The sequence below is a fragment of the Alnus glutinosa genome, chromosome 1, assembly GCF_958979055.1.
Source record: "Alnus glutinosa chromosome 1, dhAlnGlut1.1, whole genome shotgun sequence".
Taxonomy (NCBI): Eukaryota; Viridiplantae; Streptophyta; class Magnoliopsida; order Fagales; family Betulaceae; genus Alnus; species Alnus glutinosa.
Window position 1 is genome coordinate 44,261,701 of NC_084886.1, and position 17,407 is coordinate 44,279,107.

Sequence of the window (17,407 nt, forward strand, 5' to 3'; positions counted from 1 at the left end):
CGTACTAGGGCCGGCCCTTGGAGTTACTTCTTTTCCTTCAATTTTTTTTTTTTTTGGCTGCTTTGCATGACTCATGAGTACATTGTTGCTTTAAACTCTCGATCTATCGAATCATTTTCAAAACATGTACGTAAATAGTTTTGCAACTTTCACTTATCATAATTTGTAGTAGTGATTCTTTTCTCTCTCTCTCTCTCTCTCTCTCTCTCTCTCTCTCTCTCTCTCTTATTATTATTATTTTTTTTCCTGAGAAATGATTTTGGTATCAAAAAAATAAAAGAGTGAAAGATTCAAACCAATTAATAACTTTCACTTTTAATGAGACATGATTATCAGTTAATTGTGTTACGTGTAATTAGGACAATTGTGAGACAATTGTATTGAGATGTTCCTTGATATTAATTTGCTTTTCTTTTTTCCTTTTCTCTTTTGGTATTTGTTTTGAAAGTTTGAACACTTTGTCCATTCCCATCTTAAGAAGAATATAGTTTGACGCACTATACATAGACAATTGTGCCTGTTTTCCAACCAATTAAGCTAGCTTAGGAGTCTAAAATCTTGAAAAATATCCCATTTGCTTGAAATAAGCCAACAAATGTACTCAATTACTATAAGGTAGGGCCTAGTTCTTCAATATATAAGTCAAAAGAAGCATACACTTTTATCTTTTCTTAATTAAGAAGAGAATTCAACTTAATTAATTAGCTAATCTTCACATAATTTCTCCATGCATGCATGATTCTTAGGTGGAGCCTGGATATATTATTAAGATTGCTTAAATACTAATTCATTTTATTAAACTGACTTTGATCTATTTTTAGAACACGTGATTCTTAGCATAAAAATCAATTTAATATATATATAGACCGTATTAAATAAAATATTATCCGAATAAATAAACGAGATTAATTTCCTAAATGAATTAGCTAGCAATAACTGAGTGGTAATATATATATATATATATATATATATACCTTGTAGAAAAATGGTACAAAAGTATGTTTGATTCTAAAAAATAGGTTGAACAAATCATGGAATTGAAAAAAGCAGTCACCAGGTGTTTGGAAGGATTAATAATGATAGCTTATGGTACCGTAGGCATGCAGGAAGGCTAGCAGCGATTAGAGAAAAGAAAGCAGGGCTGTTGGGTGGTGGGGGGCAAAGCAGGGACAATAGGTTTGAAACTTGCAAGTTAGAGAAGGTGTTAATTAAGGGTCGTAGGTGGTTCGGTTTGATGGAATGTTTATAGGACCTTCTGATCGAATCAAGAGATTAATTATTGTACCTCTCCTTCTTTCATTTTTTTTTTTTTTATTAACAAATTCATCATTGAATATGTAGAATTTATATTCCATGCCTGCACAAACCCTCTCTCTCTCTCATCCACGTACAAACATATATATAACCAGTCGGAATTAGCTGGCTTAATTTGTTTTCCTAATCATAATCTGCAACCTCAACGTGACAACGTCCTCATTACCCTAAATTTTGTTTAACACTGTATGCAATGGAACCTTCTCGATCTCCCCCACCCCTAGCTCTTATGGTTATGCCAGACAAACCAGTTACAGTAATACCCGAAAAAACAGGTACGTACGTACGTACGTATGGGTTCAGAGAAATTAAGGATCGATCGATCTCCCGAATATTGTTAAACTATAGGTAGAATATTTTTATGAAATGGGTGGATCGGTAGCATAAAATGCCAGGGGGAACAAGAGAGCAAGCTTGCTCGTGAAGAAAGGTTAAGGGGCATGTCGTGGGTTGTAACAAACAAAGGTAAAAGAGAAAGTTGCTCCCCCAATGTTGCTTCTGTCAGACATCTTTCTTTCTCTTCCTCCAATGCCTCTTCTTTGTTTTTTTTCTTCTTTTCAAATACAAAGCACTTTGTGTACAACTTAAGCATGTAAATTTCTCCCCAATTAATTGATATCTTTGATCACTTGGTGTTGAAGGCTAATTTAAATATTCTGATGCATCTCATAACAAAGCTGTTGAAAAACTGAGACCTTCTTTGTTGTCCCGATCGATCGATCCAACTATGAAAAAGTTTGTAGATCGATGATCATGTAAATATATAATAGTAAGCTGGAAAAACCAGATGATCAACACTTAACTTTATTGAATCCCTAGCCATGTGAATAGAGATCAGCTGACGTGATTTTGTCCGGAGTTTGATTCAGAGTCCAATATCATTTGTCGTAATTAAGCAAAAGTCTCTATAGCTGAGTTGGTACGAAGGGTGGGGCATTTCCAGGCTAGCTTGCTTCATCCATGCACCTTTTTTTCAACGCATCCAAGGACATGAAAGGGTGTGAAGAGACACGTTTTTTTTTTTTTTTTTTTTTTTTTAAGGCCAGGACCAGCACCAATTTATTTCTCATATTCCTGCCACATAGCACAGTGGTTAAGAAAGTAGATAAGGATGAAAAAAAAAAAATAACTTTCACTTATAACCTTCGATACAAAAAAAATATAAAATAAATAAGAAAAAAAAAAACTTTACTTATAACATCTAATCTTTCATTAGTTTTGAAAAAATGTACTCAAACTTTAGAAAATGTCAATTTAGAGTATAAATATTTTAATTTTTTTTTTCAATTTTAACAATCCATTAGAATTTTTCGTTAAATACTGTCAAAATTTTTAAAATATCCATATTTTTTTAAAAAAAAAAAAAAGAAAAAAAATTGATAGGATTTCGGTATTTATCAAAATTTAACGACATTTACAAAAATATCTATGTCTGAATCTTTGAAAATTTATATATATATAAATACAATGGTATTTTAGGAATTTTAACAGGATTTAATGAAAAATTCTAATGAAATGTTGAAATTGAAAAAAATTAAAAAGATTGATACCCTAAACTGACGCTTGTTAAAGTTTGTGTACATTTTTTTCCAAAAGTGAGAATATCAGGAATTATAAGCGAAGATTTTCAAAAAAAAAAAAAAAAAAAAAATTGATAAGGATTCACAACAATTACCTATTCACTTGCTAGTAATTTGTGCAATTAAGTTACCGAAATAATTTAAAATTTATTTGAGTAAATAAATTTCATCCGAAGTCTTTCGTATTATCCGTCCAAGTTAATACAGATCCCAAAGAAGAAGGCACCAATCCGGTCTTGTCGTTTGTCTAGGAACTGACTCTGTTCAGTTTTAGTTGACACCCCAAAAAAAATAGGAAGTATCGAAATATCGTTTGTATCTCTGGATAGAAAATGTCGAAATTTGTATGGGACTTCAAAACCATTAGTCAATCACCAAAATGCGCAAATCAAACAATTTTTCACTTATGAGATTTATGGTACCGCATTTGGAGACACTTGACCACCATGACTATGAGCAGCGTAATTAGCTTAATTGGCAGATTAAAAATACTTGAAGAATTACAGTTTTGACTATAACTGCCTTAAAAATTCTAATATGACGTTATAAGTGCCACGTGTTAATTTAATTTATAAATATAGTAAAGGTCATGTGACAACACTGTTACATTAATTTGCAAGAGATTTATAATAAAAATTATGGTTTAATACTGTTTTAGCACCTGTGGTTTGACTCCATATCAAACAGATCCTTTGGTTTCAAAAAGTGTAGTAAATAATACACGTAGTAATCCGATAAATGCATATTGTACTTTCATTCATATTTCGCCCAATATTTTAACACGTGTCATATGAAGTTAATCAACAACTATTACGTGTCCTATTAATATTATTTAATGTTTTGTTTCAAAAAAAAAAAAAAACCTATACCCTTTGTCAAGTCCACCACGGCACCATCTCTATATTATCTATATTTATTATAGGGTTAAATATATTTTAACCCCCCAAAGTATCACCATTTTTCTGGATGGCCCCCCAAACTACCAATGCTTAAATTCTGGCCTCCCAAACTACCACTTTCTGATTTTTTAGCCTCATTCATCCATTTATGCCTTCAATTTTAAACAGAAACCCGAAAACACTCCTCCTACACTTTGAAATTTCCATGGTTAAAAGAGGGGTATTTTTAGGTTTTTGACCAATTTCTATTAGAATTAACGGCATAAATAGACAGATGGAGCCAAAAAATCAGAAAGTGATAGTTTGAAGGGCCAGAATCTAAACATTGGTAATTTGGAGGGCCATTCGGAGAAAGGATGGTAGTTTAAGGAGCTAAAATATATTTAACCCTTTATTATATATATATATATTAAATCTATACTAATTTCTTCATTTATATTTATTAAACCATTTATTAAAGTTCAATGCTCTGTATCTTTTTTTTATTATTATTTTTTTTTTGTGAAAACAAAACAAAAAAAAATTTCACAAACAAGCCCCAATCACAGCCGGTTCCTGAAAACAAAAGGATAAATACGAACCACACAGAGGGCATTTCCGAAACCCACATCACTGTCGTACAAACGTACCACAAAAGGAATCGAGGATACGATCATATGAGCCTATCTGCCTATGTACTGTAACCATATTAACCATTTTTATACTGCACTGAACCAACTTTTTGTCCTAAATTCACCTTCTCTGTGACTCCGTCTCTCTCTCTCTCTCTCCCCTTGGAAAAAAAAAAAAAAAAAAAAAGGAAAAAAGAGAAACTCGGATCGGAGAAGATGATGCACATGACTTTCTACTGGGGTAAGGACTTGACCCTACTGATCGACTCCTGGCGCACGTCGTCGTGGACCAGTTACTCGCTCACCCTCCTCGCCTGCCTCATCGTCTCCGCCTTCTACCAGTACTTGGAGGATCGGCGCGTGCGCCTCAAGCTCGTCTCATCCGGGAAGCCGCCGGCGCAGATCGAGGCGCCTCTGCTGCAGGGGATGATCTTAGGAGGACGAGGGAAGTGGTCGGTGGCGAGGATCAGCGGGGCTGTGCTCTTCGGGGTGAACTCGGCCATCGGGTACCTGCTGATGCTGGCGGTTATGTCATTCAACGGAGGGGTCTTCGTGGCTGTGGTGCTGGGCCTCGCCCTCGGCTACTTGATCTTCAGGAGTGGGGATGAGGATGTTGCTACGCTTGTCGTTGATAATCCTTGTGCTTGTGCTTAGATTTCAACCCCCCCAATCCCATAACCGAAAAAACGTTCCAAATAATTTCCCCTTTTGGTTTCTTTCTTAATTTGGGTGGTTTGGTTGTTGGAAAGCTTTCAGTGATTGTAAACTATTATAAGCTGAATTATGTGGGAAGGGAGTTTATGTGCCATCTGCATCACAATGTACATGTAATTCTTCTTATGAAAACGAATTGTTGTGTGTTCAATTTTGTGTGTTTGGGGGCCGACACAAATTCCTTAATCATGGAAATGGTGCATGTTATTTGCCTCATGAATATGCAGTTTTTTGCACATCTCTGGCCACAACTTGTTAAAAAGTTACAAACACAACCATTCACTCAAAATGAATGTTTTGGGAAACCAAAAACAACCAAGTGAAAATCAAGTCTAGTTAATTAGCATGAAAACAGGGATTGCATGAATAAGGAAATAACATAAGCATCATCTAGAATTGGACATTTCTCCAAACTCCTAACCCCCTCAAATTCAGCATTAGGGTTAATATGCAGGAATCATTATTCATCCAATCCCTGTTTTCATACTAATTAACTGGGGTTAATGCCTAGTAGATATATATAATGCCTAGTGGATATAAGTATACTGATAGACAATCATATGTATATCAGAAAATTCAATCCAAAACTCCAGAGACGACAACCCCAGAAAATGGCAATAGACCTCTACTTCTTTAGGGGTTAGAGAGGAATGGTTCCAAATTAAAGTATCTAGCCATCACAAACTATAAGAGATTTCAATCATCCAATATACTATTTGCTTCAAGCACTCATGAAGTTGCACAAGTAAAAGCTCAAGAGACCATTTGGTCAGGCTAACACAAATAGATCGGCCTTGAAGGTCATTAAGGTAAGACATTCATGGTGGATGGCAGCTGATAAGTTTAACATTTCTTGAGACAATTTTTTTTTTTTTTTTTTAAAAAAATCAGCGTTTATTACTTATAGTTCCAAGCGCTCATAAATAGCACGTCGCACTGAAGAGTTCAGGTCATAAGCTACTGCAACATGTAGACAAGTATAACAATAAATGTATTAATTCCCAAATAAGCAAAAGATCCTCCCATAGTTCAGATCAGTTTTTCCATAGTTCTGAAAATTCCACAATCATCCATTAGAAGGTCAAACTAATACAACCCATAATCGAAAAAAAAATAAAAATACCAAGTTATAGGCTTCTGGAATTTCATACCAGCCACTATGCTGTCGCAATGGGTATACAAACAAGTAAAACAAATAGGTTTCTTTCCAAATACCACCTTCAATCTTTATAAATAGTTCCCAATGAAACGAAAATACCAGAAGCCAAACACGCACACAATCAGAACACATATTATGTTCAATTGCTTGATATATTATAGCAAATAAAATGAAAAGAACATGTCTGGTAAATGGAATTACCATAAGTGAAGCTGTCCCAACTCCCAACATGAAGAACTGAGAGCCAAAATATTTTATGGCCAGGCTCAATAAAATCACGAATGCGGTTGATTGTACCAAAAGTCCATGCTCCTATTAGAATGAGTGGATAATATCACCACCTGTTTACAGCATGTGGAATGAAAGGAATAGGAATTATAACATTTTTCATTATTGAGAAAAAAGATTACGCTTTACAGGGTTCTAAGAAAGCCCAAAGTCATAGTTATGGCGTGGTTGAGAGCTTCTCTTTCTAACCCACCTCTCTCTAAGATTTCCTTGTGTTGTGTTTCTCTTCAAATCATTTGCTAGCATAGGGATTTCTAGAGAATGTTATTATGATTTTTTTTTTGGCAAGTAAGAAAATTTTATTAAAAAAGCGTAAGGCACCCCTAAGTACACAGGTAGTATACACAGAAACAATCCAGGTAGCCTACAAAAAGAGCCCACAAAAAAACCCACAAGGACCCACAACACCCGAAGCCCACATAAAACCCAAAATACAGTAAAAGCCCCCATAAAACACCCAAACCAGCTTTGGAACTACCCCAACCCAACAAACCCCCCCAACCCACCAAAAACCTCAAACAACCCTCCCAAGAAACAACAAATAAACCCAAAACCCAAGAGAGACCCAAAACCCGAGCCGGAGGAAGGCAGAAAAGAACATACCCAAAAATACAAAGAAAAAGCCAGAAATACAGGGGAAAAAAAAAAAAAAAACAGCAGAGACGGTGGCGCGTGGCATCACGTGGCCGGCATAGTGAGATTATGTTCAAATTCACTGCTGCATTTTGGTATTTGTTGAACTGAACATGGGTAAATCTCCTGGTTTCCATTGCTCCTTGAAGATGTCCTCGAAGGAGTTCTTGAATCAGGGTTCTCTTCGACAAGCTGAGCAAGGCAATCAGCAAAAGCGGGGAGAGCGGTGATTGATCTTGAGGCCAAGGATCTGGAGTTCCTAAAAGAGGAGCAGATCACTAAGGAGGAGCTTGCTTCTAGGATCTGGAAGATGTACACAAGAGGTGAGCACCGAGAAATCTGTCAAAATTAAACCAGGGCTAGAACTTCTTTTTGCTATGGAAGGTAGATAATTGTTTTAGTTTGGAGTTATGCCAATAAAATGAGTCAACTAAAAAGAAGGATGCAGAGACTGAGATCGGTATTATGATGAAGATTTCCCCGAAGTTGATTAGGCAATCCGGTCACCCTGGTTGCTAGTTCAAGCGTCCGACAGATAACATGGAGTATCCAGACAGGCAAGGTACTAGAGCAGTTGCAGTGGAGCTTGAGCATGAAAATGAAGATGTGACCTCTGGTAAAAGGAGAGAAAACACCCAGGAGTTACCTGTGGAAATGGCATGTAATCCAAACGAGGTAAAAGACCAAAGCAACGATGGTAGTGCAGTCAGCAATTCAGGGTGCTCCACTACAGTACTTGCAGAAGTCAAGATGTTTGTTCCATTTGTGAAGAGGATGATGATGAAGATGGAGGATATGAAAATGAGGAAGAAGAGGAGAATGGAGATATTAATTACTCAGGAAAATGAAGAGACAATGAATGTAAGAGGTATCGGCCAAAAAATGAAGCTAAGATTATCCCCTTGGTTGAAGCTTCGGGTGCAGAAAGCTTCCAACCATAGACCAGCAACAAAACCAGGTAATCCTCTTCTTGGGCTAGTTTTCTTCACGAGGAAAAAACGAGTGAGGGCACTAGTACCGAGCTTACAAAACAAAATGTGGAACCTATGCAAGAAGGAAAATATAACACACCCAAAAGAATTACAAAAATAGGTTACAAGAAATGAAGAATGTGATAGTAGACTACTTCCTTGATTGAGTACTTCCCTTTCATATTGTATAGGGTTGAGCGGTTAAGACTAGGGAGGTCTTGCTCCCTGATAATGGGCTTCTATATGTTTAAGTGATAAGTGAAAAAAAGAAAGCAAAGCCATCCTAAACAGTGGACCTCATCACATAGCTGGAAAGTTGTTTATCCTCAAAAAGTGGCAACCAGGAGTACATCCCTCCAAAAACTACTTTGCAAGTATTCCAATACAGCTTTAAATTTTATAATGTACTGGTTTTGTGGATACCAGAAGGAATGGAATGCTGAGGTAGCATAATTGGGAATTCTATCTTCTAATGGTACCATCGGTTCAATGAGGATTTCTAACTTCACTAGAATATATATTCAAATTCAAGTAAATAAGGAAATATCGAAATCAGTGCTCCTGGATATTGGAGGGAAGGAACCGGGAAAGGTAGAAGTGGAACTCTCCTGGAAACCACCCCGATATACTAGGCGTGAGATGTATGGTCATACCTTGGCAAAATGCTCAAAATCTAACGAGAATGTTAAGAAACAGCAGCAGCAACGTAGGTTGAAAGATGAGAGGAAAAAACTGGCTGGTGAAAAACATATGGAGCATCTTCATAATGCGAAAACCAGCAATGGAACAAAGGAAACGGGGACATCTCCTGGTAAAGAGATGAGCAACACCGGTGAAGAAAAGGAGAACAAAGATGTAGGAAGTCACCTCCCCTTGTAAAGATCTGGAGAGCAAAGAGGAAACAAAGCAAAAGTAGCACCTTAACACAACGAACAAATTTGAAGTATTGAGGTTCTACCAAGGAGAGAATTTGTGTAGTGCTGGGGGGAGAAAGAAGAAGATGATGCAAGTCCATCTACTAACCCCATAGCAACAGTATGTAGGGCAAAGGAGGAGAATCAGACACTATTAAGGGTGAAAGTTCATGATATGAAGATAGTGTTAAAGACATATCTAGCCCTCAGCTAGATATGTGTTCCCAAGATAAAGACGCTACATCTATGTGTTCTCAAGATGAAGATAAGAGCTAAATGATAGGAGCTAATGATAAGATAAAGTTTGAATTCAAATATTTAGATCAGATTGTAATCTTTCATTCCCATTGGCAAAAACTATTGTGAGAGTATAATCCTATCTCTCGGGTTGTGACAATTTGATTCTTGCCTTTTAGTTTCTTCCCCTCGAGGAAATAGGCTGCTGAGTGCATTAGGGCTTTTTATCCTACTGCATGTTTGAACATTGCTGTATATCTCTTTTACTTTCTTTTTGGATAATACAAATAATTACCTTATCTGAAAAATAAAAACATTTCAAAAGTGTGTGTGCGTGCACTTGCCCATGCACACTTGTGTGTGCGAATACATGTATGATCATTGGTAAAGAAGCGAAATTCAAGGACAAGTGCCTAGTGGAAGTTATCAATGACTGGTGGGATATTTTAATAATTGAAGCAATGGAACCAGCAATAGATATTCAGTTCAGTATATTCTATTTCCTCTTAACATGATTAGAATCTCTATATATGGCCCCTATTCAAATCCATGTAGGAAATAAGTCGACAGAACAGCATACCTTCATGTCTGCTCTTGCATCTGACTGGTATGCCTGGTCTGACATGCCTATCGCACTACTAAATTTTCAGAGTAGAATTATAGTCTTAACATGCGTACAAATGACTAGAAATTTTTTTCTAAATGGGATTACCAGCATACATACACGGGTTGCATTGTTTAGCGTGCGTATGACATGAAAGTATGCAAAACCATTGTAAAGAATTGCACCCCAGAGTGGCATATAAAATGTTATGAAGTGAACCGCCTGCAGGAACAGATAGAAATGTTCAGAATACAGTGAAGAAAAAAAACCAGAGATTAAACACAAAAGATGTTGAAATTCGAAAGATCTTTATTTCATGTTCCTGCTTTTTTATCAAATCAAACTCAATTTTGACGTTCACAATCATTGACAGTCTAGTGTCTTTATGCATTTGAAATCCAACATCTATTTCTGACGTAAAATGGTTTTTTACTCAAATAATGAATTTCAGCTATGCATCTATAGATTGCTAAAATTCTGACAAATCTAAGAACGTTTTGAACACTGAAATCAACTTGGTCCCAGTAAACGTCTTGCATAGACTCACTCCATTGTCACTCATGTTCAATTTTGTAAATAAGCAATTATCTTGAATATGTTAAACCTTTATTATCTGATGGCCCCATCTTGCTTTAAATATATATAGTTTTGAGAACACCAGCGAGGATTCTCACCTCCACTTTTACTTCATATACAATGCAAGATTACACATATAAGCATGGGGAAGTGTGACAATAAAATAGGCAACTAACACTGGATACCATGAAAAATAACTAATTTCCAAGGAAAAAGAGAAACAGACATATTTGGTTTCCTGAACATCAGCCACAAAAGTAATTCTGTAGTGACATCAAATGAATTTTAGTATTTTACAGAGTAGTTCTCTGAAACAATCCAAAACTGTAATTTGGTTGTCCATTTCACTCATTGCAATTGATTCAGTGGAATCAGAAAACTAAAATTCACTTTTAAGATTAAAGGAAGGCAGTTTCTAAGTAATGCACTCAAGTAAAATGTTGCACCTAGCCAAAATGTTGTCTCTGTACCAAAATGTTGCACCTAGCCACAACAACTAAGAGTAACTTCTAAGCATGATCTTACCAAACCTATAGTAGTAAATTTCAAATCGAACTTGACAATTATTAATCCTGCTTCTAATTAGCTAATGTCGACACCAAATCTTATTTCAATCGCCACAGACCTAACTTCACCATGAAGGACGAACACCAAACAATGGTGTGGCCTAGAACTATCTTTGATTGCCAATCCTTAAAGAAATCAAGCAGTAAGCGTGGACAGTTGGATCCAAATCCACAAGATCCCAATTTCAACGAGTTTTCATGATCAAACACGTACTTAGTGTTTTATCACTACGGAAGCTTCGCTGTTTTAATCTTTGAAGATCAATAATTCCAATAGTTAAGAAAAGAAGCAAAATAGAGGTGATTATAGTAAGAAGTAAACAGAAGAGGGCACCAGCAAGATCTAGAGTTGAGTTTAAGGGGCGCACGGAGAGGGCGAGGTAGAAGACGAGCTTGAAGGAGAACTTGCGGAGCTCCTTCTGTCAGTGTCCCGCCCATTTCTCTTCAGTCCCTGCAACTCTTCAGGTAAACCGGAAAACTGATTCTTATTGCTTGCAACTGTTCCTTTAAATCCCACGGATAGTCATCAATATCACGTCCAATAATTTATTAAAAAAAGAAAAAAAAATTCCAAACAGTGAAACAATTACTAGGAAATAGGGCGTGTACCCCACTGCAATTTCCATGAACCAAAACAAAACAAAACAAAATAATTGAAGAGCAAACCAACAAAAAACTACTAAAGAAAGTCCTACAAACGCACCCCCAAAATCTTCAATTTTAAGAACTCTTTTCTTTTTCCCTTTGCAGTCTATACCCTCGCAATTTCCAAACTGTGAAACGATCGGTCGCCACCATGACGACACCTTCCAAAGCCGACTACTACGCCCCGTTACCCTTACACTTACCCCAAAGCTACGTCGTTTTAACCCCATACTACCCCTCGCCGAACCGTGGCCGCTGCCGCATAATCTGCACCGTTTCATTAATCCTCCTAGCGGCCATTGTGTACGCCTTTTGGCCGTCCGAGCCGGACGTGAAGATCGTACGGCTTCGCTTGAAGCGCATTCACATCCACACCATACCGCGCATGGCCGTGGACATTTCCATGTTTGTGACCGTGCGGGTGCGGAACACCGACGTGTACTCCATGGACTACAGGGCGCTTGAGGTGGCGGTGGGCTACAGGGGGAGGAGGCTGGGGCACGTGCGCTCGGAGCGGGGGCACGTGAGGGCCAGAGGTTCGTCCTACGTCGACGCCGAGCTGGACTTCGACGGGGTCGAGCTCCTGGCCGACCTGGTGCACCTTCTGGAGGACCTGGCCAAGGGTACGGTGCCGTTTGATACTGTTACGGAGATAGAAGCCCAGCTGGGCCTTCTCTTCTTTCAAGTCCCATTACTGGTAAAACTGTCTTCTTCTTCTTCTTTTTTTTCTTTTCTTTTCTTTATATATATATATATATTGTTTTTTTTTTTTTTTTTTTTTAAGGAAAGATAAACTTTCATTAAAAACAAACAACATTACAACATCATGCACCACGAAGGTGAACATAATCAAACATTCTAAAGGTGTACATACATCTTTAATCAATACTGACAGTTAATACTAAAAAAATTCAGCCAACAGAATGATGCCTCTACGTTGACATACACCTTTACTTAAACAGGGAGTTAGTCACACATTCTGGGCGACTGCCAAAAACTAAGTTTATATGCGCACAAAGCAAACTGTCTAAGGAAACATAAACAACAAACAACACTGGAAAAGCTCAACAGAGAAGCTGTCTACCGGAGCAGCCGCCGCCAGAGACAAACCCATCAACCCTCAAACGCCAAAAGCTTCCGAGCACCACCAGAACCATCAACCACGACGAAAAACCCGGATTGTAGCCATCACGCGCAGCCCCAATCCGAAATCCACACAGGCGAGTGAAGACCACGCGCCGACCGCCGAGAGACCGCACAACCGTGGGGAGTGGCTGGAGCACCAGAAACTGACGACAATCAAGGCTGAAGGGCGCGTGTCCAACAGAGGATGACGGAAACTCGTAGATCTAGCCTCCAAAATCTGACAGTGAACAAACACGAACTACGATCTCCGTCATCGACACGCCATGGACGACAAGTTCCTGCCGGCACCTTCACCAAAGAACTCTCCTGCCTTTACAAACTAAAAACAAAAAAAACTAAACACCCACCGAATCCACACCGAAAAAACTAAACATCCACAACCCAAACGGTTGGGAGACTCAAAACTTCAACAAAAAACCAACTAACCAAAAAAAAAAACTAGGGAGGAGGGAGGCGTAAAACCTCCCTCCCCCAAATACAAAGCAAAACTGACGGTTCTCTCTCTCACTAGAAAAAGGGAGCTTTTCTCACTAGAATCTACCCAAATTTTACAAATTTTAAAAATTCTTAATTTAGTGTATGTAATTTTTAATTTTTTATAATTTTATCCCTCTCATCAGGTTAAGTTTTTTAAAAAAGAAAAGTAAAATACGAGCTCATTTTGATAATTTTCTTTTTATTTTGAAAGGATTTTTTTTTTTTTTTTTTTTTTTTGTGTGTGTGTGTGTCATTTCATTCATAATTAACTGATCCGTTTATATTGTGATTAACAACAGGCAAAAGTATCATGTGAGGTGTTGGTAAATACGGTGAATCAGACCATTGCCCGTCAAAATTGCTATGCTGAGGTGAGCATAAAAAGCTTATTTATTGCTAAATTTAGGATCAAGCGAATTAATTATATGTGGAATAAGATCTTCATTCTTCTCCGTATAATCCTGCAACATGAAACACAATCTGATTTATTAAAAATCTTAATTCAAATAATAAAAAATAACTACTCTTAAATCCTAATCCTTAATTAATTATATGATGAGAATTCCTTTAAAACCCCCCCCAATCTATGAATTTCTTATACTCATATCATGACTTGTGTCTATGTGATCAGTGATGATTACAAGGTGTACAGAGCTACAAGGATCAGGGGCTGTCCAAGTTCCCTCAGTTTGAAGCAGATTCATGTATCTTTTGTAATGATATGACAATATTGTAATCTACTAATCGTGTCCAACCGCGACCTTGGGGTGTAAAAAATTAATGTTACTGGTTTTTTTTTTTTTTTTTTTTTTGAAGTTAATGTGGCTTTTGAAATTATAATTAAATTTGAAATGAATTACTATTAAATTTTAATTCATGATTGTTGAGACAGTTTCTAGCATGGTGACGTGTTGGATGATAATTCGCCTGAAGATTCGCTTTGTTCTTTATGATATGCAAAATAATAAACACTGCGTCGGGGGTACCGACGATCCCCCTCCGATGCCAAAGTCAGATGATAGTTTGAATATGAGCAGAGTAATTTTTAGAAGTATAGAATAGCATGTACCTTAATATCTGAAGAAACTCTAGTATTTATAGAGATTGAGGAGCAGTTAGGATTGTTCCCGGTTTGTGCGGGGATCTATAGTTGAGGAAGACGTGGCCTCGGGTGCACGAACATTTCGGGTTCCATGACCGCCTATCTTAGGCGCACGATTATTTATGGGTGACATGTTTGTCGAGACAGTTCGGACGCACGATCTAGTTATGTATCGTGCGTCGTGTCCCTTAAATCTCAGGTAATACCGAAATGTTCGAGGACTCGGGTGCTACGAGGTATCCAAGTCAACCACCCAAGTCGGGTGATCGGGTGGTCGGGTCGGTTGAACCGGTTGGGCCCAGATATTTTGATGGGCTTTGATAAAGTAATATTTTCCCTAACAATGATAATTTTAAAAGTCACGTTAAAAATAAAAATAAAATAAAATAATAATACGTAACATTGGTAGGTGTAAAAATATATATGTTATTCTTTGGTAGCCTAGCCTATTTACCTTGTGTGAAGTAAATATTATTTTTACTTTATCACAAGTTTAATCAACGAGGCAGGTAAGGGAGTAAAATAAGCCCAACTGCTCGCAAACTCAGCTTAGCTCAGTTCGGTACTCGATTCGGTCTTGATTCAAATAATAATGAGCTGTTCATGAACACAATAATATATTCGAATATTAAACGAGACATACTCATATAACTTCAATTTTTACAATTGTTTTTTGTATTATTTTTATTTTGTAGTAATAACATCTTGAGTAATATGATAAATATAACTTGAATTATTGTTGTGAGTTTAATTTTATAGATTTGTGTGTATATTAGTGTTTTTGTGTGGCTATATGTGTGTAAATGCACGCACATAATTTATGTATGTGAATAATAAATTTATATACGTATATATAAACTGGAGATTATATTATTTAAGATTCAAGTTCATTTATTTAATTAACTCCAATAATAAAATTTTAACAATACTTAATTAATTAATGATTAGTATAAATTTACGGAAAGGTAAACAATCATGATATTTACTTTATATAAGAAATAAATAATTTAATTGAGCAGCTCGTAATAAGATTAAGTTCGACTCGTGTTCGAAATAAAATTAAACACGTTAAGTTTGAACAGAATATTTAGCCCAGTAATAAGTTCGAGTTCGACTCGTATTCAAAATAAAATTAAATAAGTCAAATTTAAACATTCAATACTCGACTCTGACTTTCCTCAAATACTGTCGTAGAGGCGGGTGACATGGACAACAATTTCTTCACCAACCACCCATCCTTCCGAATCATTTATAAGGTTGCTTTCTTTTCACTTTTTCTTTGTTTATGCTTTTAAGCAATGGGTTAGAATATTTACATCTCACTCAAGCAAAGTCTACTTTTAGTTAATTTGGCTACCCAAATAGCATAAAAGTAACAATTAAATAAAATCCTTACATTGGCTCTTCTTTTATTTTTTATTCTCTCTCATCTCAAAAAATAAATGAAAAATATTTAAATAGCGTAGTGAATTAATGTAGGTTGTTTTGAAAAAAAAAAATAATAATAAAAAAAATGAATATCTAAATCAACCATAAATCCAAGCACATTTCGGAAGATAAAAGCCATCATTTCTTCCGTCTTCTTTCATTTTCTCTACAACTAAATGGAAGGAGCAAGAAACTTCAAAACAATTGAGTTGTCGGTTTTGACCCGAAACCAACTGGATTCGGGCGGATAAATCAACTCACCAACTGATTAAGCAGTAAATATGAGTAATACTATATGCTATTCTTTTTATCTTTCTTGGTATGACTTTAAAAATTACAGTTGAATTTGAGATGAATTATTATTAAATTTTAATTCAATTGTAATTTTAAAAATTAATCAGCCGATTAGTAAAACCTTCACTAACCCAAAGGAGTTAGCGTTTGATCAGCCGTATTAGCTCCAGAAAGATGGATGAGTGCTTTATCCATAATCAAAGGAAGGGAAGTGCAAATGATTTAGTAGGTAATGAGCAATGATTCTTGCATTACAATTGTGTACAATATATGCACAACTATAAATACATAGAGCGGAACTTATGCACCACACTCATACACAATATGTGCACGGCTGTGTAGAGTCATTTATGTAAGGCAAATATGAGGTAAATGGTCCATCTTAGCTATGAGATGACAAAGACAAGTCGCAAGCTAATTCTGCCCAATTCCACCCACAATCCTATTCCCTAGCTGTACTCAAAGCACCTACAGCCACAACTTCCTTTGCGCGTCCAAAGTTCAGCGGAAGACACTTCTCATCAATCATATCATGCCAGTACTAAAAACATTTTTTTTTTTTTAAAAAAAAAAAAAGAAGAAGAAGAAGAAGAAGAAGGTGAAAAACACATTTTAAAGAATTGAATTTATGATTTTAAAAAATACGATTTAAAAAAATAAATTAAAATATGTAATTTAAAAAAATAAATTTTAAAAACGTAGTTAAGTGTTTTGTAAAATTGCAGTTTAGTTTTTAAAATTACAAATTAATCTTTAAAATTCTGCGTTTTCAAAAAAGTACAATCTTACCTGCGATTTGAAAAAAAAAATTTTATGTGTTTTTCAAATCGCAATTTTTAAAAACGCAGTTTCTAAACAATTTATGTTCTACGATTTGGTTTAAAATCGCAATTATTATTTACGAAATTGCAATTCCAAACTCATCCTAAATGATTTTATCAAACCAATCGTCTGGGTGTGTTTGATAAACATTTGAGTTATAGATTTCTTTTTTTAAAAAAATAGTAATAAGAAGTAATTGTTGTGGTATAAAATAAAAATAAGTTATGAATTTTTTGTATAAAAATTTTTTTAAAAGAGAAATTGATGTAATATAAAAAGAGGAAAAAAATATAAAAAAATGATTAATATAATATAAAAAATTGAATGTTTTGGAGTTAATTTTTTGAGTTAAAAAAGATAGAGTGGTTTGCCGATCTCAACCATAATTTCATATATCATTAAAAATAAAATCTCTACATAATTCTTT

General features: G+C 35.9%; 3 protein-coding genes across 24 annotated transcripts; 2 read left to right on the forward strand and 1 right to left on the reverse strand.

Annotated features, from left to right (window-relative positions):
* Positions 1–4,507: 4,507 nt before the first annotated feature.
* On the forward strand, positions 4,508–5,269 carry LOC133851552 (copper transporter 5.1). Its single transcript, XM_062288002.1, has one exon. The coding sequence runs from the start codon at positions 4,621–4,623 to the stop codon at positions 5,056–5,058; it is 438 nt and encodes a 145-aa protein (XP_062143986.1). The 5' UTR covers positions 4,508–4,620; the 3' UTR covers positions 5,059–5,269.
* Positions 5,270–6,000: 731 nt separating this feature from the next.
* LOC133851559 (uncharacterized) lies at positions 6,001–11,909 on the reverse strand. Of its 22 annotated transcripts, none has more exons than XM_062288066.1 (6): positions 11,770–11,909; positions 11,435–11,564; positions 10,033–10,146; positions 9,901–9,947; positions 6,479–6,589; positions 6,001–6,078 (listed from the first exon to the last, which is right to left on the reverse strand). In XM_062288066.1, exons 2-6 carry the CDS (start codon positions 11,502–11,504, stop codon positions 6,076–6,078), a joined length of 345 nt encoding a protein of 114 aa, XP_062144050.1. In that variant the 5' UTR covers positions 11,505–11,564; positions 11,770–11,909; the 3' UTR covers positions 6,001–6,075. The 22 variants fall into 22 exon arrangements, 8 of the variants coding, with proteins under 8 accessions (XP_062144050.1, XP_062144041.1, XP_062144017.1 ...); XM_062288057.1 differs by lacking the exon at positions 6,001–6,078 and adding an exon at positions 6,094–6,169; XR_009895822.1 differs by lacking the exon at positions 6,001–6,078 and having other exon boundaries at positions 6,094–6,589; positions 9,901–9,955; positions 10,045–10,146.
* Positions 11,863–14,140, forward strand: LOC133851629 (uncharacterized). Its single transcript, XM_062288142.1, has 3 exons — positions 11,863–12,408; positions 13,634–13,705; positions 13,966–14,140. The coding sequence occupies exons 1-3, from the start codon at positions 11,863–11,865 to the stop codon at positions 13,966–13,968; spliced, it is 621 nt and encodes a 206-aa protein (XP_062144126.1). The 3' UTR covers positions 13,969–14,140.
* The last annotated feature ends 3,267 nt before the right edge of the window (positions 14,141–17,407 follow it).

What these genes read in the sequence shown, in the direction of transcription:
- LOC133851552 (XM_062288002.1), top strand. Translation starts at nt 4,621, where the DNA reads ATGATGCACATGACTTTCTACTGGGGTAAGGACTTGACCCTACTGATC.
- LOC133851559 (XM_062288016.1), bottom strand. Translation starts at nt 11,504, where the DNA reads ATGGGCGGGACACTGACAGAAGGAGCTCCGCAAGTTCTCCTTCAAGCT. An exon ending in CAACCCGTGTATGTATGCTG is followed by an intron (nt 9,948 to 10,032) that starts GTAATCCCATTT and finishes GTAGTGCGATAG; the next exon opens with GCATGTCAGACCAGGCATAC. An exon ending in ATGCAAGAGCAGACATGAAG is followed by an intron (nt 6,590 to 9,900) that starts GTATGCTGTTCT and finishes TCATTCTAATAG; the next exon opens with GAGCATGGACTTTTGGTACA.
- LOC133851629 (XM_062288142.1), top strand. Translation starts at nt 11,863, where the DNA reads ATGACGACACCTTCCAAAGCCGACTACTACGCCCCGTTACCCTTACAC. An exon ending in TCTTTCAAGTCCCATTACTG is followed by an intron (nt 12,409 to 13,633) that starts GTAAAACTGTCT and finishes GATTAACAACAG; the next exon opens with GCAAAAGTATCATGTGAGGT.